Source organism: Erinaceus europaeus, chromosome 5 (assembly GCF_950295315.1).
Source record: "Erinaceus europaeus chromosome 5, mEriEur2.1, whole genome shotgun sequence".
Lineage (NCBI taxonomy): Eukaryota > Metazoa > Chordata > Mammalia > Eulipotyphla > Erinaceidae > Erinaceus > Erinaceus europaeus.
The window spans coordinates 3,265,595-3,292,718 of NC_080166.1; the positions used below are offsets into that span (position 1 = coordinate 3,265,595).

General features: G+C 45.1%; 1 protein-coding gene across 2 annotated transcripts in view; it reads right to left on the bottom strand.

Annotated features, from left to right (window-relative positions):
- The window catches only part of OXCT1 (3-oxoacid CoA-transferase 1), a 121,278-nt gene that overhangs the window by 68,458 nt on the left and 25,696 nt on the right, over positions 1–27,124 (bottom strand). For both annotated transcript variants that reach the window (XM_060190991.1, XM_060190990.1), the window contains exons 5-7: positions 26,963–27,112; positions 23,461–23,567; positions 19,016–19,076 (exon numbers count right to left, since the gene is read on the bottom strand). In XM_060190991.1, coding sequence (XP_060046974.1) covers positions 19,016–19,076; positions 23,461–23,567; positions 26,963–27,112 — 318 coding nt within the window. The remainder of the gene's footprint in view (positions 1–19,015; positions 19,077–23,460; positions 23,568–26,962; positions 27,113–27,124) is intronic.

Here is a 27,124-nt window from a genome sequence, read left to right on the forward strand (position 1 = left end):
CCAGAGACTTCACGTGTGGAATGACAACCCTTCAGCTTCATTACTTGGGTGAGAACTTTCCTTTTATAGTACACTCTAATTTCATCTCAGGTGGTTCACTTTCTAACAAAGTCCCAAAACCTAGATATACACCAGTTTCTGTGAGAGAGAGCTTATGTGCACACGTATCCATAAACTACTGCAAAATATATACCTGAAAGCAGAAGTACACTAGAGTTTGCAGTGAGTACCCCCCTAACACTTCCTCTCCACTATTCCAAGCTTTGGGTCCATGATTGCTCAACAATTTGTTTGGCTTTGTATGTTAACTCTCTTTTCAGTCACCAGGTTCCAGATGCCACCAGGATGCTGGCCAGGCTTCCCTGGACTGAAGACCCCACCAATGTGTCCTGGAGCTCAGCTTCCCCAGAGACCCATCCTACTAGGGAAAGAGAGAGGCAGACTGGGAGTATGGACCGACCAGTCAACGCCCATGTTCAGCGGGGAAGCAATTACAGAAGCCAGACCTTCTACCTTCTGCAACCCTCAACGATCCTGGGTCCATGCTCCCAGAGGGCTAGAGAATGGGAAGGCTATCATGGGAGGGGGTGGGTTGTGGAGATTGGGTGGTGGGAATTGTGTGGAGTTGTACCCCTCCTACCTTATGTTTTTGTTCATTAATCCTTTCTTAAATAAAAAATTTAAAAAAAAAAAAGAAAGAAAGAGGCAACAAGGCAGTCAGGTGGTAGCGCAGTGGGTTAAACACAGGTGACATGAAGCGCAAAGACCAGCCTAAGGATCCCAGTTTGGGGCCCCGGCTCCCCACCTGCAGGGGTTCACTTCACAGGCGGTGAAGCAGGTCTGCAGGTGTCTGTCTTTCTCTCTCCCTCTCTGTCGTTCTCTCCTCTCTCTAACAACAACAACGTCAATAGCAACAACAACCACTACAACAATAAAACAACAAGGGCAACAAAAAGGGAATAAGTAAATAAATATTTAAAAAAAAAAAAAGAAAGAAAAAGAAAGAGCCAATAAGTAATGAGTGAAGAGGACTGGATTTTGAACCAGAAGATACACAGTCTTCTTTGAGCCCTGTGTGGTCTAATAGTGTGCTTGCTCACCTGTGACCACTGAAGGTCCTTGAGTTGTTAGAATGAGGACCTGGAGTGTCCACACAGTCTCAGTCTCTGTTTGTTCCTGGGTGCTGTACACAGCAAGGCCTCAAAGTGCGTACATGAAAGTATGAACATCAGGGGGCTGGGCGGTAGCACAGCAGGATAAGCGCGCATGGCCCGAAGCGCAAGGACCAGCGTAAGGATCCCTGTTTGAGCCCCTAGCTCCTCACCTGCGGGGGAGGGGGGGTCGCTTCACAGGTGGTGAAGCAAGTCTGCAGGTGCCTCTCCTTCTCTCCATTTCTGTCCTATCCAACAACAACGACATAACTGTAACAGCAATGAACAACAGGGCAAAAACAAGTGGAAGAAAAACAGCCTCCGGGAGCAGAGGACTCACAGCGCAGCCACTGAGCCCCTGGAGGCGAGAAAATAAAAAAATCAAAGTACGAACATTAAAACAAGTATGTTGCCACAAATAACCACCAGCTAATTCCGGCTCATTGAACGGTCTAGATCGATTCCATATGGCATTTTGCTAAATGCAATACATGAGCTGAATGTGTCTACCACATGCCCCCTAATATATCACTGGTACTCTCACTGTGATTATATAGTCATAACACCAACTCTCTCCTGACTAATGAGGCTATTCCATTTGCAAGACAAGTTTATGTGTCACCAGTTTATAAGGCTTTGCATGTCAAGTTAGCAGTCAGATGACTGGCTCTGCTTTCACTCAGTAATAAAATCCCACTGAATGAGACGCATTATCTTTTTCCAACTACCATTAAAAAGCACACCTTGAGATAAAAATGATCCCAGAGAAGCCACAGGAAGCTGGCCACAGTAATAAGGAGAGAATCACAGAGCAGCTGGTGGCAGATTAGCAAGTGTCTCCACAGGGCCCGCCAAAGATCTGGGCTCCGCAGTCATGGGGAAGAATCATGGAGCCTAAGGCACGTTTGTGGCCCCTTCTCTCCTGGCAGGATAATGGCACCACTCCTGGAGCACGGTCTGAGCACTTCTAAGGCAGCAGAGTGGTGCTTACCTTTTAAGACAGCTGACCCAGGGGCCCAAACAGCTTTCTAGGAACACCTATGGTGTGCCTGGACAAGACTGTAGAGATTATTAGAGAGAGAGGTGCTTACAGTCGACAGGAGGAGGGAAGAAGCCATCAATGAGAAGAGACAAGACAGCCTGGTCAGCAGTGCGCTCGTGGCTCTATAGCTGGAAAGCTGGACTGTGAAGAGGAACCATCCAGGGAGCAGGAACGCCAAGAGCAAAAGCCTGAAGCCGGCGAAGGATGTGATCCATGGGGAATGCGGGCGGATATGACCTATAAAATCACCTACCATGCACAGGAACCAAAGTGGCAAAAACAAACATTTTGACTGTATGGAGTGAGAAACCTAATTTTGGACAAGCTATGAGAAATTGACAAAAGCTAATGTGAACAAAATCAGGCTGCAAAAACTCCCAAGAGAGTTTGCCTTCACTCACGGCCAGCACTAAGATAAGCCTCTTTGGATCACAGCGGCTTCTCTCTAGGAAGAAAACGTGAGGACCCTGGGACAACATGCTCTCACTTTTATTAAGTTTTGGTTGTGCACCTGGATTTTTTAAGCGCTCCAGCAGAAGGCCACTAGGAAATCTGAGTATGTTCTAATTTTAGGAGACAGCCATATGCCAGGGGCCCAAGGTGGAATAATGAGACACGCAGAAATGTGTTTTTGCGAGATGGAACCAGTAATATGCTGACTTTTCCTCTCACGTGTTTCTTACTTAGACCATTGATGGAAGCCATGACTTTACAACTTGTTTTATAGTTACATTCTTGAGCCATAAATATTTGGAGAGTAACTCTGGAGGGGAAGGAGAAAGAAGAGATTTTTTTTTTAATGAAATGATCTTGCATAATCCCTAATGTTCAATTCAGCATTGCGCACCTCAATGTACCTTTGAGGTGGAAATATATATATATATATATATATATATATATATATATATATATATATATGACATTTCGATAAGATCTCTGGAAGGAGTGAGGAAAGCCACTACAAGTTGCAAAGCACACCAACAAGAATAAATCAGTAAGTTGGTCAGAGAGCATTAGCTAAACTAGAGGAGAAGCAAACCTAGTAAATGGAACCTTTGTCTTTTTCTACAGTAAGTAAGGAGATATGGCATGAGGACATCTCCTTAGTTATGTCAGCCAGACTGAGTCTTACTATATAGCTTTTCAGGAGAGAGTCACAGGGCGAGATTCCAACACTACTGTATGTTAGAAATGCCCTGTGGAGCTGGGAGTATGGATCCACCTGCCAACGCCCATGCTCAGCAGGGAAGCAATGACAGAAGCCAGACCTTCCACCTTCTGCAACCCACAGTGACCCTGGGTCCATGCTCCCAGAGGGATAAAGAACAGGAAAGCTGTCAGGGGAGAGGATGGGACACGGAGTTCTAGTGGTGGGAACTGTGTGCTCTACCTACCCCTCTTATCCTATGGTTTTGTTAATGTCTCCCTTTTTGAATTAAAAAAAAAAAAGTAAAAAAAGAAAGAAAGAAAGAAAGAAAGAAAGAAAGAAAGAAATGCCCATGGAGGGGGGTAGGCGGTGGCACATAGTACAAAGTGCAAGGACCCACGCAAGGATCTCAGTTCAAGCCCGCAGTTTCCCACCTGCTGGGGAGATCACTTCACAAGCAGTGAAGCAGGTCTGCAGGACAGCAGTTCTCCCCCCCCCCCCCAATTTCTCTCTGTCCTGTCCAATAAAATGGAAAAAATGGCCTCCAGGGGCCGTGGATTAGTAGAGCTGGCACCGAGCCCCAGCGATAACTCTGGAGGTGGAAAGAAAGGAAGGGGAAGGGAGGGGAAGGGAGGGCAGGAGAGGGCAGAAGAGGGGAGGGGAGGGGAGGGGAGGGGAGGGGAGGGGAGGGGAGGGGAGGGGAGGGGAGGGGAGGGGAGGGAGGCCCCTCTAACTATTTCTTCCCTTCTCTTTTACGTCATTTGCGAAGCGATGCTTTTGTGGAGAACCAGGACCGTGAGTTTTAGACAGTTGTCTCCAGCAGCAAATCAATAGAACACTTGACTCACACCTTATTTTTGGAGCAGGCTCTACAGGGACAGCTGCCGGCAATGGTTAAGACTGAGAGCCCTGTCCATTGTTGCTTCTGTAACTCAGTTACTGCACTGGGTTCAAAATGTTCTTCCCTTTCCTTGTCTCCACATGGCCAGCACGTCTTCTGAGACCCACGCGCCATGACTCTGGAGGCTGGTGAGTGAGTGAGGCTCTCGCTCCTGTCCCGTGTCTAGGGAGCCTTTCGTCTCCTGGGTACTTTTTCCATCTCCGTCTTTATGTGCCTGATACACCTGCCACGTTTTGATAAACTGCAAACAAAATCCCACAGATGTTTTCATTTCTATTTTTAATATTTTTTTATTTATTTCCTTCTGTTGCTCTTTTTATTGTTGTAGTTATTATTATTATTGTTGTTATTGATGCCATCATTGTTGTTAGATAGGACAGAGAGAAACAGAGAGAGATGGGGAGACAGAGAGGAGGAGAGAAAGAGAGACACCTGCAGACCTGCTTCACCGCCTGTGAAGCGACTCCCCTGCAGGTGAGGAGCCGGGGGCTCGAACCGGGATCCTTAACGCCGGTCCTTGCACTTTGCAGCACCTGCACTACCTACCGCCTGACTCCCCAGACCCTATGTTTTAAGGATCTTGAACCATTTATCTCATCGTATGTTCTGCTTCCCACCCAAGCTTACTTTCTGACAGCTGAAATTCCTAACATCTTGTAGACTTTGTTTATAAGAGGACTCTGGGCCTGCAGAGAGCTTTTTTTTTTTTTTGTTCCTGTCCTGCTCTCACTTCTATAATTCTATGAGTCAGTGAAAGGACACCTCCAGGCTGCCAGGAAAGGTTATCATCTCTGAGTCATTTTTTGAGAATCCTCTGTCTCTGGTCCAGACAATGCAACAAGTAATAAGCCTTTAAAATCGGCTCTCAAGCTTGTCTGCACTGATCCTTCAGGACTTGGTTCATTTTCTTCTTCTTTGTTTGGATAAGAGGCAGAGAGAAATTGAAAGGGGAAGAGAAGACTGAGAGGGAGAGGAACAGAGAGACACCTGCAGCCCTGCTTCACCACTTCACCAGAGGCTTGAACCCCGGTCCTTGTGCACTGTAATATATATGCTCAACCAGGTGCACCACTGCCTGGCCCCCAGTTTTGCTTATTTGTTAAGGGTTTTCTACTAAAGCACTGGTTTCCATGAAAAAAAATTTTTCCTTTTCCTTAGCTCTGGCTTATGGTGGAACAAGGAATTTGGTCTCTGGAGCCTCAGGCATGAAACTCTGTGACCTAAATTGCTGTGCCCCCCCAAAATACCCCCCCTAAAATGTCCATTTCAGCACTTCTGCTCTGGTAAATTGTTCTTCTCTGCATCTGCCTGTCTGTCTCTGCAATGAGGGGGTGGGGGTGGCAGTGTCTTACCCCATGACTTTAAGTCTCATGGCTCTAAAGAAGCCTTGCAAACAGCCTGGGAAGTAGTACACTGGATAAAGCTCTAGACTGTCAAGTATGAGGTACAGAGTTTGATTCCTAGCATGTACCAGAGTGGTATTCTTCCTCTCTCCTCTCTCTCTCTCTCTCTCTCTAAGTAAATAAATATTTGTTTGTTTTGTTTCCAGAGTTATCACTGGGGCTCAGTGCTTGCACTACGAATCCACCGCTCCTGGTGGCTATTTTCCATTGTTGCTGCTATTTTTGTTGTTGTTGCTGCTGCTGCTGCTGTCGTTTGGACAGGACAGAGAAAAATTGAGAGAGGAGAGGATGACAGAACAGGGGTGAGAAAGACAGACACACCTGCAGACCTACTTCACAGCTTGTGAAGCAACTCCCCTGCAGGTGGGGAGCCGGGGGCTCAAACCGGGATCCTTACGCCGCTCCCCATACCGCACCACTGCCTGGCTCCCAATAAATAAATATTTGAAGGAAAAGAAATCATGTTGAATTTCACTGGGTCTAGCTCCTTCTTAGGGTACAGGCATGGTGACGACTGAGATGCTGAAGCAAACGTTAGAACTGCCCGCTTTTCAAGTAGGAACGTATTACCAGTATTGACTATATAGAGTCTTAGAGTTCCTATCTTAGTTTCAAACTATTACATGACATTATCTTCTTCATTTTCAGTTCTGAAAGAAACCTTGCAAGCATGCCAGGTGTGAAGGGTCTCATTTCATAGCTATTAGGAGATTATCTTATTTAATAGTTAAGAGGTTAACAGGACTTAATATCATTTCTAATGTTCTGGTTTTTTTAATGTCCTGGAGCACCACTTAAGTTGATGGAAAAATTCAGTTATCTAAAGGACTACAATCCTTCCAAGAGGGAGGTAGTAAACTACACTAACAGTATCTTAAAATATACCCACTCTCTTTACTTTTGTTTCACAATAGAGTCAGAAAGAAATGTGCTTAAATCTTTTTTTTTATTTTTATTTTCCCTTTTGTTGCCCTTGTTGTTTTTATTGTTGCTGTAGTTATTATTGTCGTTGTTGTTGGATAGGACAGAGAGAAATGGAGAGAGGAGGGGAAGACAGAGAGGGGGAGAGAAAGGTAGACACCTGCAGACCTGCTTCACCGCCTGTGAAGCGACTCCCCTGCAGGTGGGGAACCGGGGGCTTGTAACAAGATCTTTACTCCAGGCCTTGTCCTTTAAGCCACAGTGTGCTTAACCTGCTGCATTACCGCCCGACTCCCAATCCCTGTTACTAGCCTTCTTATTCCAAAGCTTTGTTTACCCTCATGTCCTCCCTCCAGAAAAATAAGGATAACAAAATCTACATAATCAGGCTGCTATAACAGAAAACACAGTGCTTAGCACTCAGTTTGTGAGAACTATGCACACAGAAATGCACGCTATTGTTTTAAGCCTTACTTGGCTGTAATGTCTTCATCAATTAATACCACTGTCAAAAAGATTATGATTCAAGAATCTACCTTGGTAGGGAACACTTTAGGATCTACCCTGTAGAAAACAATCTCTCTACTTGAGCCATTTCATGAAGAAATCTTCAAATTCCATTTGACTCCTTAGAAAATGGAGTCCTGGGGGTCGGGCAGTAGCGCAGTGGGTTAAGTGCACAGGGCGCAAAGTGTAAGGACCGGCATAAGGATCCCAGTTCGAGCCCCAGGCTCCCCACCTGCAGGGGAGTCGCTTCACAGGTGGTGAAGCAGGTCTGCAGGTGTCTGTCTTTCTCTCCCCGTCTCTGTCTTCCCCTCCTCTCTCCATTTCTCTCTGTCCTATCCAACAACGAACAACATCAACAATAACAATAATAACCACAACAGGCTATAACAACAAGGGCAACAAAAGGGGGGAAAATGGCCTCCAGGAGCGGTGGATTCATGATGCAGGCGCTGAGCCCCAGAAATAACTCTGGAGGCAAAAACAAAAAAAGAAAAGAAAAGAAAATGGGGTCCTCCCACACAGACATGACGGGCCTAGACCTCCAGTAAATCCCTCTCTCCATTGTTACCGGTCATCTCTATCACGAACAACAAAATAGACCCCTTTGTGGGCCCCCATAGGACCTTGCCCTCAACTTGGATCAACAATGGTAGAGAATGTTCCATCCTCCGAAGGGAGGCTGGACAACATACTCTATGCTCCACCTGAGGAAGATGGGTCCTGATATGGGGGCAGCTTGGAACATTCCTACTCATGACCACAGAATGTGAGCTCAGATCTACAGGGATGCAGAGGTCACACAGGCTCCTAAGCTGAGTATGGGCCCCAGATCACATCAAATTGATGGGGTTTACAGTCAACAATATTTATACCCCTTTCCCATATTTGGGGGCTACTCTCTTCCCTGATCCAGCTTTCTGGTCCCTTTTTCAGCCATGACATCATCTCCCCAGACAATAACTTGGATCCACCTGCATATCAGATTTCAGGCTCGGAGGGGGGGGGGGGCAGGGAGAAGAAGAAGAAAAATATATATAGCCATAGGCCCTTTGGAATATAACTAAAATATGCCTACTAGCTATCTACAAAATGGAGGACCCCCCCCCCCAACTCTTCATCTGCAGTATTCCAGCCTTTAAGTTCATGATCAGTAAACAATTTGTTTGGCTTTATATGTTAACTCTCTTTTCAGCCACCAGGTTCTGGATGCTACCATGATGCCAACCAGACTTCTTGGACAGACGACCCCACCAATGTGTCCTGGAGCTCCGCTTCCCCAGAGCCCTGCCCCACTAGGGAAAGAGAGAGGCAGGCTGGGAGTATGGATCGATCCATCAACACCCAAGCTCAGCGGGGAAGCAATTACAGAAGCCAGACCTTCCACCTTCTGCATCCCACAGTGACCCTGGGTCCATACCCCCAGAGGGATAAAGAATAGGAAAGTTATCAGGGGAGGGGAGGGGATACTGAGATCTGGTGGTGGGAATTGTGTGGAGTTGTACCCCTCTTATCCTATGGTTTTATCAATGTTTCCTTTTTATAAATAAAGTAAAATAATTTTTTACAAAAAGAAAAAAAACGGAGTCCTTACCAGTCTCCAACTAATATTATACTTTGTTCAAAGAAAATATAACCCAACAGAAAAGAAAATAAATGAAAACTTTTGGGATATGAACATCATGCCAAGAACACTGGGGGAAGATCTATAAATAAAACAGTAGCTAAAATACTTCATTTTATAATAGCTGATTTATAAAGCTGTCTTTAAATTGTGATTTAATACTTATTTCCAAAGGTCAGATTCCACTTCTGAGATGCCAATTCTCAGAATGAATAAGCTTTCTAAATTCTTCCAAGTAGGAGAAATGGAAACTGTATCAGAACTTTCAAACTCTGTGGGCTTCATCTTGGAGCTCTCTACTGCCATCCTGCATTTGTCTGAACTTGGTAATGATGAGTTTCCTTCTCTCAGTGTTGTTTGTGCCAGAAAAGCTCTTTCAAATTTTCAACTGAAATTCTAAACTGAGAAGAAGAACGTTTTCACAATATGAGACCAAACTTTCTGCCCAGTAATTGGAGAAACAAAAATAACTTGAAGTGAATAAGCCAGTTAACTTCTCACAGTAAGCACAGAAAGTACCAGACTCCTCAACATTCCTGCTTAACTTCCCTCCCAGGGGATCTGAATCTTAAAATTCTCTTCCAAGTAGCTGAATGTGGATTTGTTCAGTTGGTCACTCTTGGGTTTCTAACCTTTCATTTTTTCTCTCCAATTAACTGTTTCAAATCATTTTGTCTGAAAACAAGCAAAACAGACTCTCTTATGAGCCTGTGGAAACCTTCCATAAGGAAACGCTGACAACACACCTGGAGACGAGTTTATTTCTACGTAACAGGAGGCTTGCTCATCCCAAAAGCAATGACAGAAAAGGCTTCTTTGTCCTTCTGCTGATTGCAGGCAGTGAGTGAGCACCAATTATGAGTAAATATCAAATGTACTTTTCATTGAGTTATCGGATTTTGCTTCCAGAAGAACAGCAAATATTCTATTCAGTCAAAGGAACTAAAGGCAGATATATATTCAAACAAGATAGTTACCATTAGGGAATAAAATTGAGTTTTCACCAGAACCTCTAGAACCCAAGCAAGCACAAGGCATATTATAATGAAATTGAAAAGTTCAGATTTATACAGCACAGACTGAAAAAATACACATACTTGTGAAGCCTCAAAAATTATAAATAGGTGTGCAGAATCAAAAAGATAAAAATAGTTAAAATAAAATTCACCGATCCATCAAGAAGAAGGAGATGTATTCTTGAAATGACTTTCTATTAGACTCTCTGCATTTACAAAAAAAAAAAATAGCACCAAAATTTTGCAGATAACGGCATACAAATGACTTGCTGAAATTGGTATTTCTCCCCAGCAGTGCAATGAGGTCCATTGTACCTGAGATAATGGAAGTCTCTCACACAGTTGCTACATTGCTACCAAGCAACAAGAAATAAAATGTCAGGATTAGCATGGGATTAATATATTTTTGTCATCTGTAAATCATGTTTCTATTGTTACTCTTTTAGATATAAATGGTCATTAAGGAAAAAACTGTACTTAGTAATCTACAAGCGTGTATAAAAACTCACTAAAACTAACAATGGGCATTCATCAAATTCATGTTTTTACCTTTTTTTTTTTTTTTAATGGTTACTACTTCCTTGTAGAAACAGCAAATATTAGCATAATGGCACCTCTACCACTAAGAAAACTTGCTTTGACAAGACATTCAGCAGCAGGACAAGCTCACTAAAATGTACTTCATCACCATTCTCTTGAGAGCACAGTAGAAGTTCAGGAGAATTCCAAGTACTGAAGGAACTACCTTTAAATGTTCCAATACTACAGAATAAGTAGAGTCTACCAGTTCTGGCCACTGAGTTTTATGAGGTTTGTATCATCTTCTCCATCAGAGCATTCAGAATTTGGTTAAATTCGCAGCAAAGACATTTGCAGATTTCTCTTTCACAGTGAACTAGCAATGAATTTAAAAATAAAATAAGAAATAAGAAATAAAATCTTACTGAAAAAGCTATAAACAAAAACACTGAAAGCATTAGGAATGGGTATTGGCATACATGTCACAGTGCACAAGGACCCAGGTTCAAGCCTACGGCCCCCACCTGCAGTGGGGGGAAGGTTTGCAAGTGGTGAGGCAGGGCTGCAGGAGGCAGGGCTGCAGGTGTTTTTCTGTCTTTCTCCCTCACTCTCTCCCCCTTCTTCTCAATCTCTGACTGTCTCTATCCAATAAATAAATAAAGATAATAATTAAATACTTTTAAAAAGAAATGTAAAGGGTCGTGTAATTCGGGGGGGGGTGTGTCTGAGAAATGGCTCACCAGATGAGGAGCACACTGTGCCATGAGCGAGTATCCGGGCTTAATGCCTGGCATGGCATGGGGACACGGGCGGGGGGGGGGGGAATGGAAATGGTGACGGTTTCATGTCTCTCCCTCCCTTCTCCCTCACTCTCTCTTGAAAAACTACAGCATAAAAATCAGGTGGGGAGAAGAGTCTCGTGTTGACGCACACGCCTGAGCACACACATTACCATGTACAAGGTCTAGGGTTCAAGCCCCAGCTCCCCGCCTAAAGCAGGAGGTCTAGCTAGCAGCGAAGCTGTGCTGCTGGTATTGCAGGGTCTGTCTCCCACCTCTATCCCCCTTCTCAATGTCTGTCTCCATCAAAAAACAATGTGGTCTGGGAGGGGGTGCAGCGGATAAAGCATCAGACTCTTAAGCAAAAAACAAAACAAACATATACATATATATATATATATATATATATATATATATATATATATATATATATGAAATAAGTGGTCACTGGCAGCCGTGGCGCAGTGGTTTTATTGGGCAGGCAATAAGCACCAGGAAAAATCCTGATGGCAATAAAAAATAAATAAATAAATAAATAAATAAATAAATAACTGAGTGGGAAAGTATAGCCCAGCAGAATCACAAATGAATGGACATATTCCCAGGCACTAGATCTAAAAAAAAGTGATTAAAATAAGGGTATTGTATAATTTAGTAGGTCTAAAGGTCAATCACTGTAAATTCTATCCACCGTTCTCAGCCATTCTGAAAGTTATCACTTAGGAAGATGCCTATCGGTAACCTACAATCTACCTTAAGATCAAAGCTTCTCAAGGTTCACTTGAGGCCACACAGAAAAGGCAGGACCCCTCTATTGGGGGGGGGGGGGTGGAGTCATACTAAAGCCCCGGTAACAGGCTCTTAAACAGGGTGTCTCCTCTCTCTGCACTGCATCAAACAGCCTGCACCTCTCCCTTCCCTTATCTAAAGGTTGTGTCCAGCACGCAAGAAAACCGCTTCATGTAGGTGATGAGAGAACACGCACCACCAGCTCTCAGCTCTCGCTGTGTTGCTTTTCTAACTACCTGAAATAGAGAACTTTACCAGGTAAACTCTCAAGTGCAGAGAAGAGCCTTAACATTCTGTTATGCTCCACACAGACAATGTCACCTTTGGCACTTCGGCCAAGTTCCCATAAATACCACATCCCCACATGTCAGTCAGACTCCTGCACGTGCATGAGCTCCAGCAGGTGTGAGCAGGTGTGAGCAGGTGTGAGCAGCACTTGCCTGTGTGGGGATGTGTGCGCCTGAAATCAAACCTGTCTACAGAAGTTTCTTATCACAGAGGTACATGCACAGAAGACAAAGGCAGCGGCTTTATGTTTCCCTACTTAAGCCTGTTTTTGTTTGTTTGTTTGTTTGTTTGTTTGTTTTTTGCCTCCACGGTTATTGCTGGGGCTCAGTGCCCGCACTATGAATCCACTGCTCCTGGAGGCCTTTTTATTTTTCCATTTTGTTGCCCTTGTTGTTGTTATTGTTGCCACTGATGTCATTGTTGTGACAGAGAGAAATCGAGAGAGATGGAGAGACAGAGAGGGGGAGAGAAAGACAGACACCTGCAGACCTGCTTCACCGCCTGTGAAGCGACTCCCCTGCAGGTAGGGAGCCGGGGGCTCGAACCGGGATCCTTACTCCAGTCCCTGCGCTTTGCACCATGTGCACTTAACCCGCTGCACTACCGCCTGAACACCTTAAACCTGTTTGTTTGTTTGTTTGTTTGTTTGTTTTTACCAGGTCTTGGAAAATTCACAGGTTTCACTGCTCTTTGAGACAGTACCTCACAAGGTGTTAGTAATATCAGGCTTAAGCATAAAAGAAACTCAAAAGGAGAGAAATCATGTTTATCTCTTGGGCATTTACATTTTTTTCCAAAGAGGGAGGAAGATAACCAGTTTCTAAAACATTGATACATCAACTGGCCTGCTTGGGAAAGAATAAATGCTCACGGCACCCCCCAGGAGTGATGAGACCATGTTATTAGGAGACTACTCAGCTCCTACCTTTTACTGCAGAATGAAGCAATCAGTGTGATCACTTCTGCTAAAACAACCCACCAGGAATTATCCTAGCAAAGTTTTCCGAGCAGGGCCAGAGTCACAGAAGCCAGGAGGCTCCAATTTTAAAATCACATTCTGCATTCACCTCACAACTGTGAAGCTGGATTTAGGCCTGTGAACTATTAGCAGATGTACTATAGAGAGAAATTAAATCTCACTTAGCCTCAGAATAAGGTCATTGGCATTACTGTCAGGAAACTCAGCACCACGCAGAGGTCCTCAGACTCCCAGACTGCACAGAGAAAGGGCATTGTCTCTGCTCTTCGGGCCACACAGAATGCCCTCCACAGGCCTCTGTGGATCCAGAATGCCCCCCTCAGATGGACACAGAAGGAATTTCCTCACTTCCCTGGGGTCTTTACCCAAAAACCATCACCCTACAGTTCTTGAGGGAAAACTTTCAATTTCTTCTCTCAACATCTCATGCCTCATTTTATGTTACACCTCCTTAAAATGCATGCACCGGTATGGACTGCTTCGCTGATAAAGACAGCGTGTTTCTCCAGAGCCCTGCCCCATTAGGGAAAGACGGAGACAGGCTGGGAGTATGGATCGACCTGTCAACGCCCATGTTCAGTGGGGAAGCAATTACAGAAGCCAGACCTCCCACCTTCTGCTTCCCACAATGACCCTGGGTCCATACTCCCAGAGGGATAAAGAATAGGAAAGCTGTCAGGGGAGGGGATGGGATACGGAGTTCTGGTGGTGGGAACTGCGTGGAGCTGTAGCCCTCTTATCCTTTGTTTTTTGTCAATGTTTCATATATATATATATATATATGTATATATATGAGATCATATATATATGACTATCATTTATATATATATGAAATCATATATATATAGACTAACTATTGTTTATTTTGAGCATCTAGTTGCAAATTCTGTGAGGTCAGGGTTGTTTTTTAAAAAACCTTTTTTTTTAATATTTATTTTCCCTTTTGTTGCCCTTGTTGTTTTATTGTTGTAGTTATTAATGCCATCGTTGTTGGATAGGACAGAGAGAAATGGAGAGAGGAGGGGAAGACAGAGGGGGGAGAGAAAGACAAGACACCTACAGACCTGCTTCACTGCTTGTGAAGTGACTCCCCTGCAGGTGGGGAGCCGGGGGCCTGAACTGGGATCTTTCCGACAGTCCTTGGGCTTTGCACCACATGTGCTCAACCCGCTGCACTACTGCAGACTCCCTGAGGTTAGCCCTGAGGTTAGGGTTTTATCTCGGTTTTGCTCTCTTCCTGTGGTGTCTCTAGAACCAGTAATAACACCCAGAACATTAGACCTTCTGCACCTCGTTGGACTTTCCTTAAAATGCCACTGGAACAGAATAAGGAAGACGACACTGCAGGCTTCCCTGCTCCTCACATCCAGTCAGGAATGGGAAGTGACTGCTTGTCGCAATGGCAGAGGCGCCCTGAATCTTGCCCACTAGTTAAATCTCCGGAGAGAGGTGGCAAGAACACAGAAGTCAAAGTTCCCATAGTCTGGCTCTTAAAACAAAAAAGTCTCAGACTGTTACTTTTTCCTAATGCCCACCTTGCATGGCTTTTTTATTTTTTTAAGTAAGGTGCCAGTACCAAGTTGCACATGCTACTATGGTTCCATCCTGACCTCACCAATATATCCCAGAACCTCCCCTCTCCAGAGCCCTGCCCCACTAAGACAAGACAGAAACAGGCGGGGGGTATGGATTCACCCACCAATGCCCATGTCCAGTGGAAAAGCAATTAAAGAAGCCAGAACTCCCACCTTCTGCTCCCCATAAAGAAGTCCATACTCCCAGAGGGGAAGAAATGTTAGAAGGAAAATGACCAGACAGCTCAGAACTCCAACTCCATCAGAACCAGGAGAGAGAAGAGGGAAAAAAGAGGGACATCCAGAAATAGTAAGAAGTGTAGGTGCGACTTGGAAAGGAAGAGAAGATGGGAGCATGGGGGGGGGGGAGGGGAGAAGGCAAGTCTATACAAATCTAGAGAGACAGTTGTAGAAAGAATAGTCAACCCATATCTGCAACCTTGGGAGAACTGTGTAGCTTCCAACAGAGGGAGTGGAGGTACAGAACTCTGCTGGGGGAGCGGTGTGCAATTATACCCTTGTTACCTTATAATTTTGGAAATCGATATTAAATGACTGACAAAATCAGAGTAAGTAAACAAAATGAGGGGCTCGCAAACACAAAATTCTGATAGTGGCCATCTCTGCAGGGGAAGCTGAAGGTAAGTGTGAGCTCCCCAGGGCTTAGCTCGTCGGGCTCACTGGGATTTCATCTGGCGTCAGGCTTCAGACTCTACACAGGCTATAGCAGAGTATTTGTGGGCATCGGCTATCAAGGGAACAATTCTTCCTCAAGCGAAGATAATTCTACTATACTTACACACAGCAAGCAACAACAGTCACAGTCACTTTTAACGAACCTACTTGTTCTGACTGAAAGCTGCAACTAGCTGAAGAAGCTGCCCTGTCTCCTGACACCGCCGAGGCACATATCTGGCACATTTCAGTCCTAGGCAGCGGCTTCACCTGCCTTGGGCAGCTAAGTCAGACGACTGACCGTTGAGGGATGCTAGGCTGCTGGCTGGAGACAAAGCATCAACAGTCTCTTGAGTACCATGCTGGCTCCTCCCCTGGGCTTCCGACTAGAAGATGCTCAAGGAAAAAAAACGTGGGAGCTCAGGACAGTAGGACATGTGCCCATGAGACCAGCAGATGGAACGTGAGGGGTTCACAGGAGCCTCCGGCAGCCCTGCTCCTAGGGATGTGCACAGAACGCAACGCCAAGCCTTCCCCGGCTGTCTTCACACTTCAACGTGTGAAGTTGATCAGGGAAGACTTCTTCCACTCGGAGAGCGAAAGGAGTGCAGAATTAGCTCTGCCTGGGCTAGAAAGAGAAACATCTCCCTGGCATGTGTGCCACCACGGGCACCCACCTGTACAGTGTATTTCTCGAGTAACCACCCAGTTCTTCACGAGGAGGCCAGGTCGCCTGCATTCGCTGTGTCACAGATTTGTGGCCGAACACGCAAACGCCTTGAGGTTGTAGGCAGCACAAACGCAGCATTCACACTGGCTTCCTTTGGGGCACGGGGGTGTGGCCGGGCCCAACATGAATGAGCATCGATGGGGGAACGGAACCGGTAAGTTTGTTTAGACCATCTCTGTAATGGAATTTTTTTTTCCAAAAAGAAAGTGCCCCCAGTTCACAGAAGCCAGAAATAAATTCATATGAAGGACACAAGTGATATTTGCTTGAAGTCGAGATAAACACACTGTTTAGTTCTTGGAATATAACATTTACTGTAGCTTAATCAGGGAAGAAACCATGAACCAGAGAAGAAACCACTTGCGTGTTCCTTTACCATCCTCCTCCTCCTTCTTCGTTTCAACTCCTAAGGTTTTGTGGGTTTCTTTTTATTTTGTCCTTTCTTTTCTTTTCTTTTTCATATTAAGGGATATATCTCATGGATATATCAGGTGTCTACAGTTTTACCACGTCTAAAAATTCAAGTTGAGAATACAGAACAGAGAGAAAGGCTGAAAAGATGTGGCACAGCAGATGTGTGGAGTGGTTTTGGAGTTTCAAGCTAAAAGCTCTGACTCAGATCTGGCTGCTGAAAAGACCTCCATTTCCTCATCGCTAAGACAAAGGACATGAGCTAAGTGTTGTAAAAAAAAAAAACAAACAAACAAAAACAAAAAAACAAGCTCTTTTTCTGAAATGCTGAATTGTAGGATTCAGTGACTGTTCGCAATAACACTGCTTAAGAAATCGCAGCCCTGGGGAGGCTTTGGCCCCATGGTAGCTTTCCTTCACTCCTGTCTCTCTCTCTCTCTCTTTCTAACTGGAAAAAAAAAGTCCCCCTGGAGGAGTAAAGCCTCAGTGACAAGAGAAATATGGTTACAAGCGAGTTGTCATTAATACACACCAGGCAAGAGAACACACAGGTGGTTTCTGATCCCTGTAGTTGTCTGCTGAGTACCTGTGCTTCTGGGGTCAACCTGGAACTACCTATTCCAAGAGGACCATCATAAAATAGCTAGTGTTTTAGCCCATAAAATAAAGCAGGGCCAGTCTGGAGGAAGAGCACAGACACAGGGGAAGTGATGGTATCCGCAGGACATAGTCTAAAAGGTGAGCGAAAGGGCCACGATTCAGAATAGAATACAAGGCAATGGACTCAGTGACACAGAAATCCGAGCACCGAAGCAGACTCTGCATATCAGAAAAGACCCAATCAACACACCGTCCCCAATTCCAAATCACTTTCCACTTGCAAAGCAGACGCCTACAACTCAGCCTGTGAACGTGTTAAACGCGGCAGCTACGAGCACACGGAGGGTGGACGGGACGGTCGTCGAGGTCATCTACACAACTGTACGGGAAAGGCAAGGTAGCTTTCCTTTGATCCTTCTGGTTAAGCTCTGCCCAACAGAGCTTTCCACGTCGATGGCAATGTTCTGTATCTTTAATAAACACAGCAATTGCTTGTCACAAATGTCTTTGAAGAGAAGCTGAAGTGTTGCTTTAATTGGTTTTAACTCATTTCAGTTTTAAAGACCAGGGAGGTAGCTTAGAGGGTATGAGGTCATGGGTTCAATACCTGACACCACATATGCCAGAACTGAATGATGCCTTGGCGTCTCCTCTCCCTCCACCCCTCCTCTCTCCTCTCCTCTCCTCTCCTCTCCTCTCCTCTCCTCTCCTCTCCTCTCTTCTCCTCTCCTCTTTCCTCTCCTCTCCTCTTTCCTCTCTCTCTCTCTCTCTCTCTCGTAAATACACACTAAAATAGTATAGGATCCTAAAATAAGATTTCACCATTCCATGTGGGCAGTGTAGGTCTGTCTGTAGCACTGTATTAAAAGGGTTCCATCTGCAATCTGCACAGCGAAGGGTATCCCCAAACTAACAGAAAGACATCCTACCGCATGGGAGAAGATCTTTACACAGCTTACTTCAGGTAGGGTACTGATAACCAAAATTCACGAAGAGCTCAGTAAACTTAACACCAAGAAAAAACACAATCCCATAAGAAAATGGGCTGAGGACCTGAACAGGAACCTTATAGAAGAGGACCAGAGAGTCAACAGACACCTGAGAAACTGCTCAAAGTCATTATCAGAGACATGCAAACAGAAACAACGATGAGATGCCACTTTACACCTGAAAGAATGCCAAATATTAGAAAAAATAGTAGCAGCAAATCTTGGAGAGGATATGGTGAAAAAGACACACACACACACATACACACACACAGCCGCCGACCCAGGACCTTCGTGCTGTGGGGGTCCTAGAGCTGCTGGATTCCTCCCCAAGCCCTGCGGCATCCAAGCTTTACTTTGACTACTCCAAATAAAACCACAGCAAAGTCGTCCTTTGTCTGGCTCTTCCTTAAGGAATTCCAATTCCAACACAGTATCTGCTACAACGTGGATGTTAATTTCCCTAGGATCCAGCATACAAAATTCACCTTGGAACTTTCCCCAGGAAGCCTTATCTTACTCAAGGACCAGAGACTTTTTCTATAAATTGGTCAATCTTGTGGTTCGATTCCCACCCCATTCCCCCACACCCCCAAAAAAGAGCATTCTAATGAGGGCTGGGCTAACTAGCTTTGCTGAGTGTTACAGCAAAACTTCAACTGCTATAGAAATAGAATTCTACAGTCAGAACGAACAAGCTGTCAGTGTCTGCCCACCGGTAAACAAATGGACGATTGTTCCTTTTTCTTGAATTAACAAGTCAAGTTTAAAAGTGAACATCAGGCCAGGCAGAAGAGTAGATAGCATTCCTCAACTGAGCTGCTACGTGAATTTGAGCCCCAAGGTCACAAAGGACCAAAGCAGTGCCAAGGCCTTTCTTAGTCTCTCTTTTGTAAGATAAACAAATCTTTTAAAATGAATAAAATTAACACCCGGAAAAAAAAAAAGGGGGTGTGGGGAGAAACTTTTGTCTTACCTCCACCACTGTGACATCTGCAGCCTTGCACATGGGAGAGTTGAAGTTCCTTGCACTTTTCCTACAGAAGGGACAGGGGAGCAGGAAAAGGGGAAAAGAAAAGAAGTGTGTCCATCAGCTGTAATCAAGAGCAGAAGCAAGTGTATCTATGAATCTTTGTATATGAACATAACATAGTCGCTACTGTTTCATAAAAAAAAAAAAAAAAAAAAAAAGTTTTTCCCTCCAGGGTTATCGCTGGGGCTCGGGCCTGCACTACGAATCCACTGCTCCTGGAGGCCATTTTTCCCATTTTTTGCTGCTTTTGTTGCTCTGGTTGTCGTTATTGTTATTGCTGTTATTGCTACTTCTGTCGTTGTTGTTAGATAGGACAGAGAGAAATGGAGAGAGGAGGGGAAGACAGAGAGGGGGAGAGAAAGACAGACACTTGCAGACCTGCTTCCCACTTGTGAAGTGACTTCCCCGCCCCCCCACCGCCACAGGTGGGGAGCTGGGGCCTGGAACCAGGATCCTTGTGCCTGTCCTTGCACTTTGCGCCATGTGCACTGGTCGCTGCGCTGCCGCCTGGCCCCGCAAATATTTTATAGATGAAAATTATAAGATAGTCACTTCATTCAACTATGTAGGTTTTTATGGTGCTGAAGGAAAACAGGCCATTTTTACATTTAACAGTTAAGTTATACACAGGAAATAAGATGGGTATTAATCTACTGTTCTTTTGTATTATTTATTATTGGATAGAGATGAGAGGAATTGAGAGGGGGTGGGAAACAGAGAGGGAAAGAGACAGAGAGACACCTGCAGCCCTGCTTCACCACTCGCAAAGCTTCCCCCCTGCAGGTGGGGGCCAGGGGCTTGAACCTGGGCCCTTGTGCACTATACTGTGTGCGCTCAACCAGATGTACGGCCACCTGGTCCCTTAATCTTCTGTTCTTAAAAACTATTTCCCCTACGTCTTTTATCTCTGATGCCATTTTTTCTCCCATAATTATGTATCTCACGAGAAATCGACTTAAAATATTAAGGTAGAAAAGGAAGTGATTTACATGAGAAATATAGTGACTATATTCTCTATTAAGAGAGAAGCCTACTGCTGAAATCATATAAAATATTCCTTTGTAATTTCTGAGTCACCCAGAAAGAGCTTTCTGAAGCACCAATTTCTAACAAAGTCTTTTAAAACACAATACATCAGACCTTGAGGTGTAGAAATTTCAAGAAAGTGCCAATTTCACTGATGGTTTTGTATTCTCAAGTTTCTGAGTTATTGAGTTTCATCTAACCATGAAAATTTAAATACATTTGAAGAGACGTAAGAGGTTCCTAAGTTGATAGGGGGGAAAATACCCTTTGGTAAAAGGAAGTAAGTCAGCTATTTTTACAAGCTCTTTCTTAAGAACTAGTGTTTAGCTCACTTGGATTCTAGAACAAGCATAAGAATAGCACTGGACTTTCACAACTTGTGCTGGATTCCACCCAGCATCCAGTATCAAAACCTAATGGGAAGAGCGGTCAGATGCAAAGGTTTACCGGATCTCACACTCTGACAAGGAACCATTCTCCCACTAGACATGAAGGAAATTCTAAGTCAGTATTTTCGGAATTAGGTCACTTGAGCATAGGCAATGGATGATCACATTCCACATCAGTGTTCAATAACAAGAGGGATAAATTCTATGCTCAGAATAATCTGCACCCTTAGAGAACTTTGGTCCACACTCCCAGAGGGATAAAGAATAGAGAAGCTTCCAATAGAGGAACTGGGACACGGAACTCGGGTGGTGGGAACTGTATGACCTGTGCCCCTCTTGTCCCACAATCTTGTTGATCATTATTAAATCACTAATAATAATTTTTAAAATATTAATTTACTTTTGTTGACCTTGTTGTTTTATTGTTGTTGTAGTTGTGATTGATGTCGTCATTGTTGGACAGAACAGAGAGAAATGAAGAGAGGAGGGGAAGACAGAGAGGGGAAGAGAAAGACAGACACCTGCAGACCTGCTTCACCGCCTGTGAAGGGACTTCCCTGCAGGTGGGGAGCCGGGGGCTCGAACCGGGATCCTTAGGCAGGTCCTTGCGCTTTGCGCCACCTGCGTTTAACCAGCTGCGCTACCGCCCGACTCCCGAAAATTTCTGTTTTTAAAGGTTTTAAAGGACAACCCAGGTGTCCAACAACAGATGAGTGGCTGAGCAAGTTATGGTCTATATACACAGTGGAATACTACTCAGCTATAAAAAATGGTGACTTCACTGTTTTCAGCCGATCTTGGATGGACCTTGAAAAATTCATGTTAAATGAAATAAGTCAGAAACAGAAGGATAAATATGGGATGATCTCACTCTCAGGCAGAAGTTGAAAAACAAGATCATAAGAGAAAACACAAGTAGAACCTGAACTGGAATTGGTGTACTGCACCAAAGTAAAAGACTCGGGGATGGGTGGGTGGGGAGAATACAGGTCCAAGAAGGATGACAGAGGACCTAGTGGGGGTTGTATTGTTATATGGAAAACTGAGAAATGTTATGCATGTACAGACTACTGTATTTATTGTCAAATGTAAAACATTAATTCCCCAATAAATGAATTTAAAAAAAGCTAACTAAAAGCAGCAAACAGTAAACTGAGGAAGAAGATCACTTTGTAACCTAGCAAACAGGTGAAATCATCAAAGCCAGATGTTGTTGTTTTTGTCTAGAGCCCAGTATCACGTTAATATGCATGCTGTATCATGTTAATACACATGCTGTATCATGTTAACATACATGCTGTATATAGGAACACAATAATGAACCTGAACATATGAATCATACAGGCACAGCAAACATCAGACAAAAACCTTTTGTTTTTATTGGAAACCCTGTCTAGAAGGAAATTTAGAAATAAATGTTCAGTTTTATCTGTGAGTCGTGGGTTACAGAGAATTAGATGTATCTGAATGATCTATTGACTAGAGTCTGTCAAACTGGCATTGTTTGATCTTTAGCACGCTAGCAATGAAAAAAATGGATCTGAGCTGGTGAGGTGAGAGCACAAAGGATCACAGGCTTCGCCAAGTCCACAGCTCAGGTTAGAGGCCGGGTCCCCTCTGTGGTAGGGCGAGCCTCAGTGTTACGGTAGCTTTCCTTTCTCCCCCACACCCCCATGTTCCCATCTCTCTGTATCCCAAAGGAAAAAAAAAAAGAATCAGGGGGGCCAGGTGGTGGTGCACCTGGTTGAGCACACGTGTTTATGTGCGAGGACCCGGGTTCAAATCCCCAGTCCCACCTGCAGGCGAGTAGCTTCAGGAGCAGTGAAGCAGGGCTGCAGGTGTCTCTCTGTCTCTCTCCCTCTCTATCTCCCCATTCCCCTAGCTTTCTGGCTGTCTCTATCAAATAAATAAAGATAATACAAAATTTAAAAAAAAATCGGTTCAGAGTGTTAAACTGTGACCATGTGTACACCCACAGACAGGAACCTGAAATGGAGTAATAGGCACTCAAACAATTTCAGCTAACAAGTGGAGAAGCTAGAGTTCCAGCACAGCTTCCTCAACGCTACAAATGATTAAAACAGAGTCAACTTGCGAGTGTTCACCGCCAGCTGGGCACAACGCTGCCCACGTCACTACATCGTGGTGGAGTCGGCAAAAACCCCTTCCTTCCTCCCTCATGGAGACGGTGTCTCTGTTTGTGTGTCCTGTATTTCCTAAGGGCTAAATGTTAAGTATGTTTAAATTCAAATAAGTACTAAGGATAATGAAAACGGGCCGGGTGGTGGTGCACCTGGTTACTAAGGCCTCGGGTCCCCACCTGCAGGGGGAAAGCTTCGCGAGTGGTGAAACTGGGCTGCAGGTGTCTCTCTGTCCCTGTCCCGCCCTACTACCTCTTCCTTCTACCCAATAAATAAATAAAGATAATTTTTAAAAAAGGAGAATGAATATGAAAGTCCAGCATCACCCTTCAGCTAGAACCTTCACAAGCATTTCATTCCCCTTGGGCCTTAGTAGCATTGAAAAAACAAACTTACAGGACTATGATCAATGTGTTTTTTTTTTTCCAGAACACCGAAGTAAGATATTTTTGAAATAACATATGAAAATAGTATCAAATTTAACTATCTTGTGTGCTTTTGACATGTTTTCTTAGCATGCCTCAAAACTGTAAGTAATCTGGGGACTTAATTATTCAGGTGAGAAGAATAACCAGTGTACACCACAGGGCACAGCCTCAGATATGTCACAAGCTGCACAACGTGGATGTCAGATTATCAAGACCAACTTCAACACACAACTGCATCACTAGAAAGGCCGCAGGGCCACAGAGCAAACACGGCCCATACGCAACGTGTGTGGGTGCAGGTGACTTTCCTGAATGAGTCTGGAAACAGCAAACGCGCCAGGACATCCCCCGTGGCCCTAATATGGAGCATCTAGCAGTGGTCAGTGTCCAGACTACCGGGCTACCTGAATATCACGTTTCCTTCTCGGTCTGCCTTCCAGGCTTTCACCAAGGCGAAGTCCGCTGTAATCGCCTCCTCCAGAATGAAGTTCTCCCCGTTGAACTCTCGCACCTGCAGGGAACCCAGAGTACGTGGTCAGAGAAGAGACGTGCATGGGTCTATGTGAGCTCCAGAGCATGCTCTGGCAGAGGCAGGCGAGGGGCCCGCACAGCCCTGGAGAGGAAAGGCTTCTCCAAGGGAGAGAAACCTCGCCTCTGGTCTCAAGAATGAGAACTGCTAACCAGAGGCCAGGTGGTGGTGCACAAGGACTAAGCGCACATGGTACTAAGCACAAGTACTGAGTGTACATGGTACTGAGCACAAGGACCCAGGCCGAGCCCTCTTTCCCCATCTACAGGGAGTATGTCTGCAGGTGTCTGTCTTTCCCTCTCCCCCACCCCTCTCAATTTTTGTCTGTCCTATAACCCTGGAGGCAGAAGAAAAGAAGAAAGAACAGAGGAGGAGGGGAGGGGAGAGGAGGGGAGGGGGAGGGAGGGGAAAGGAAGAGAGGGGAAGGAAGGAGAAGGGAGGGGAGGGGAAGAGAAGGGAGAGGAAAGGATGGGAAGGGAAGGGAGGGCGAGGGAGGGAGGGGAGGGGAGGGGCTTTGCTACTTGTATGCTGACAAGCATGAATCTTTCTACTATGACTGGGGCAGGGGGTAGCATAAAGCAAAACTATGCCATGTTGTTGTTTTCCTTGGGGTTTAACTCTGGGGGTTGAAACAGACGGAAAAATAACATCAGCATCCAGACTCTCAGCACAGGGACAGGAGCCTGAGCGCACGACTCCCTCCATGGTCCTACTGCGCACCCTAGTGGACAAACTCCAAGAATGTTTTTAAGTCTTACTTATTTTGGGTAGAGACAAAGAGAAAAGGAGAGGAAAGAGGAATATAAGGAGAAAGAGAGAGAAGGGAGGGAGGGAGAGAGAGAGAGAGAGAGAGAGAAGGGAGGAAGTTTCCCCTTGCAGATGGGACAGGGTCTGGAGCCTGAGTTGTCCATGGTAAGGAGTAAATCTGGGGGGTGCCACCACCTAGCCCCCCACCCCAATTTTTCCTCCTCAAAAACTTCAGCAGACAATTTCACTTTTACTTTCAGTGACAACTTAAAACAGAAGCTTTTTTTTTCTTTTTTTAAATAATTTTTTAATATTTTATTTATTTTCCCTTCTGTTGCCCTTGTTTTTGTTTGTTGTTATTGTTGTTGTTGATGTTGTTATTGATGTTATCATTGTTGGAGGGATCAATTAAGATAATTAGGTTCCTGCTTTTTCACTTTGTCAAACTTTTTTTTCCACTTTTCTCTATTGGGGGGATTCATGGTTTATAGTCAGCAGTAAAACACAGTAATTGGTCCATGTGTACCATTTCTCAGTTTTCCACATCACACACCTAACCCCCCCCCCCCACCTAGGTCCTCCTCTGCCATCATGTTCCAGGACCTGAACCGCCCCCCCCCCGACACCCCAGACTCCTTTACTTTGGGGCAAGACCCCAAATGCCAAAACTTCTAAAACCCGATTAGGCAATAAAGAAAGGAGCAAGATAGGCTATGAGGGAGAATGAAAGCTTTGAGCGAATGTAGAGCTCTCTGCACAGACAGGCAAAGTTCCAGATGGAGGAAACTGCAGGAGGTGAAACTGAACAGCCGGGGCCGTGTCCAGTGACCTTTTTAATCTCCCCTGGAAACAAGGATGCGCAGAGCCACCATCCCTGTGGGCAGAAAGATGCCAAGAAACCCCTTGATGTGCCAGGCCCTCCCGCCCTACAGACAAGCTCGCGGAGCTGCGAGCTGTGTGAGCTTTCTGCAGCCATCTGGGCAGGAAGAAGGTGAAGGTGATTTTAAAAAACCTAATCATCTTCTTCAAACATTGATCTCAGTTCTTGCAAAAATGAGCTCTAATTGATTCCAGATACCTTGATCTAAAACTCAGTGAGTTTGTGAGAGGAGTGACTTAGTCTTAGAATAGAAAGGCATCCCACCTTACCCAGATTTAAACAAAGCTGAATCCTGCAATCTAAGGTCTCGGCCCTGATCCAGCTTTCTGGTCCTATTTCCAACTCCAGCACCATCTCCCCAGACAATGCCTTTAACCCACCTGTATGTCAGCTGTCGGGCTCAGGCAAAAATTAGTAAAGTCATGGGCCCCTTGGAGTATACCTACAATAGACCTACGAGCTTTTTTCAAATCGGAGACCTCAAATCTTCATCTGCAATACTCTTGCCTTCAGGTTCATGATTAGTCAACAATTTGTTCTGCTTTTTATCTTAAGGCTTTTCAGCCACCAAGTTCCAGATGCTACCATGATGCCAACCTGACTTCCCTGGGCAGATGACCCCACCAATATATCCTGGAGCCCCACCTCCCCAGATCCCTGTCCTATTAGGGAGAGATAGAAATAGGCTGGGGGTGTGGATCCACCTGCCAACACCCATGTCCAGCAGGGAAGCAATGACAGAAGCCAGAACTCCCACCTTCTGCTCCCCATAGAGAATTTGGGTCCATGCTCCCAGAGGGATAAAGAACAGGGAAGCTTCCAGTGGAGGGGATGGGATACGGAGCTCTGGGGGTGGGAACTGTATGGAATTTTACCCCTCTTATCCTGTGGTGGTTTTGTTGATCAATATTAAATCAATAATTAAAAAAATAAATACATAACTAAAAAGACTTTAAAGGACTGGGGAGAGTCCATAATGGTCATATAATAGTCTAGCATGCCTGAGGCTCGAGGTCCAAAGTTAAACCCCCAGCTCCAGCATCCACCATAAGCCAAAGCTGAACAAGCGCTCTGGCCTTGGGCTCTCCCTCCCCCTTGCTCTCCCTTCTCCTCTTACTAAAAAGTAAATAAATAAAAACACCAAGAAACTGTGAGTCAGTCAGGCAGGGGAGCACCTGGTTGAGTGCACAGGAACAGCTGCAAGGAACTGGGTTCAAGCCCTGCTCCCTACCCACTGCAGGCAGGTCTCATGAAGCAGTGCTGCAGGTCTCCATTTCTGTCTCACCTCTTCCCTCCCTCCCCTCAATTCCTCTGTCCTATCTAGATAAATAAGTGAATCTCTAAAGCACTTTCTCTAAAGTACCTAACACCGTGCGGATCATACACCAGCTCCGTTTTTTCACCTGGGTAGAATCATTCATTCCAAAGGTCCCTAACATCAGGCGCGTCTGCCACAGATTCCGTCTGGAGAAGGAATCTTGACCCACACACTTCCTGGGAACCAGAGTCTCTTCCATTTATTCTGGCCAGTCTGCATGATTTTCAGTTACAAGCAGATGCTTAGCTTCAAACAGAAGTGTCACCTAACACATTTCTACAAAGAACTGTCCGTGTTTTTCATTCTTTGTTTTGTTGTTTTGTTTTTCAGACAGAGGGCAAAGGAACGCTCTGATCTGCCCATCAGGTCCACCCACCATGTCGTGCCGAGAGAGGCGGTGTGTCAGGGTGTCCTGCTGAGGGCGCGTCTTACCTCTCTGGGCTTGCTGGCAATGTCAATGGTGCCATCCTTGTTATATTTGATCGGTGACCCTCCTTCTTGCACCAAAGTCCCGTACCCTGTGCTGGTGTAAAAGGCAGGAACTCCAGCTCCCCCTGCACGGATCCTCTCTGCCAACGTTCCCTACGAGTGAGC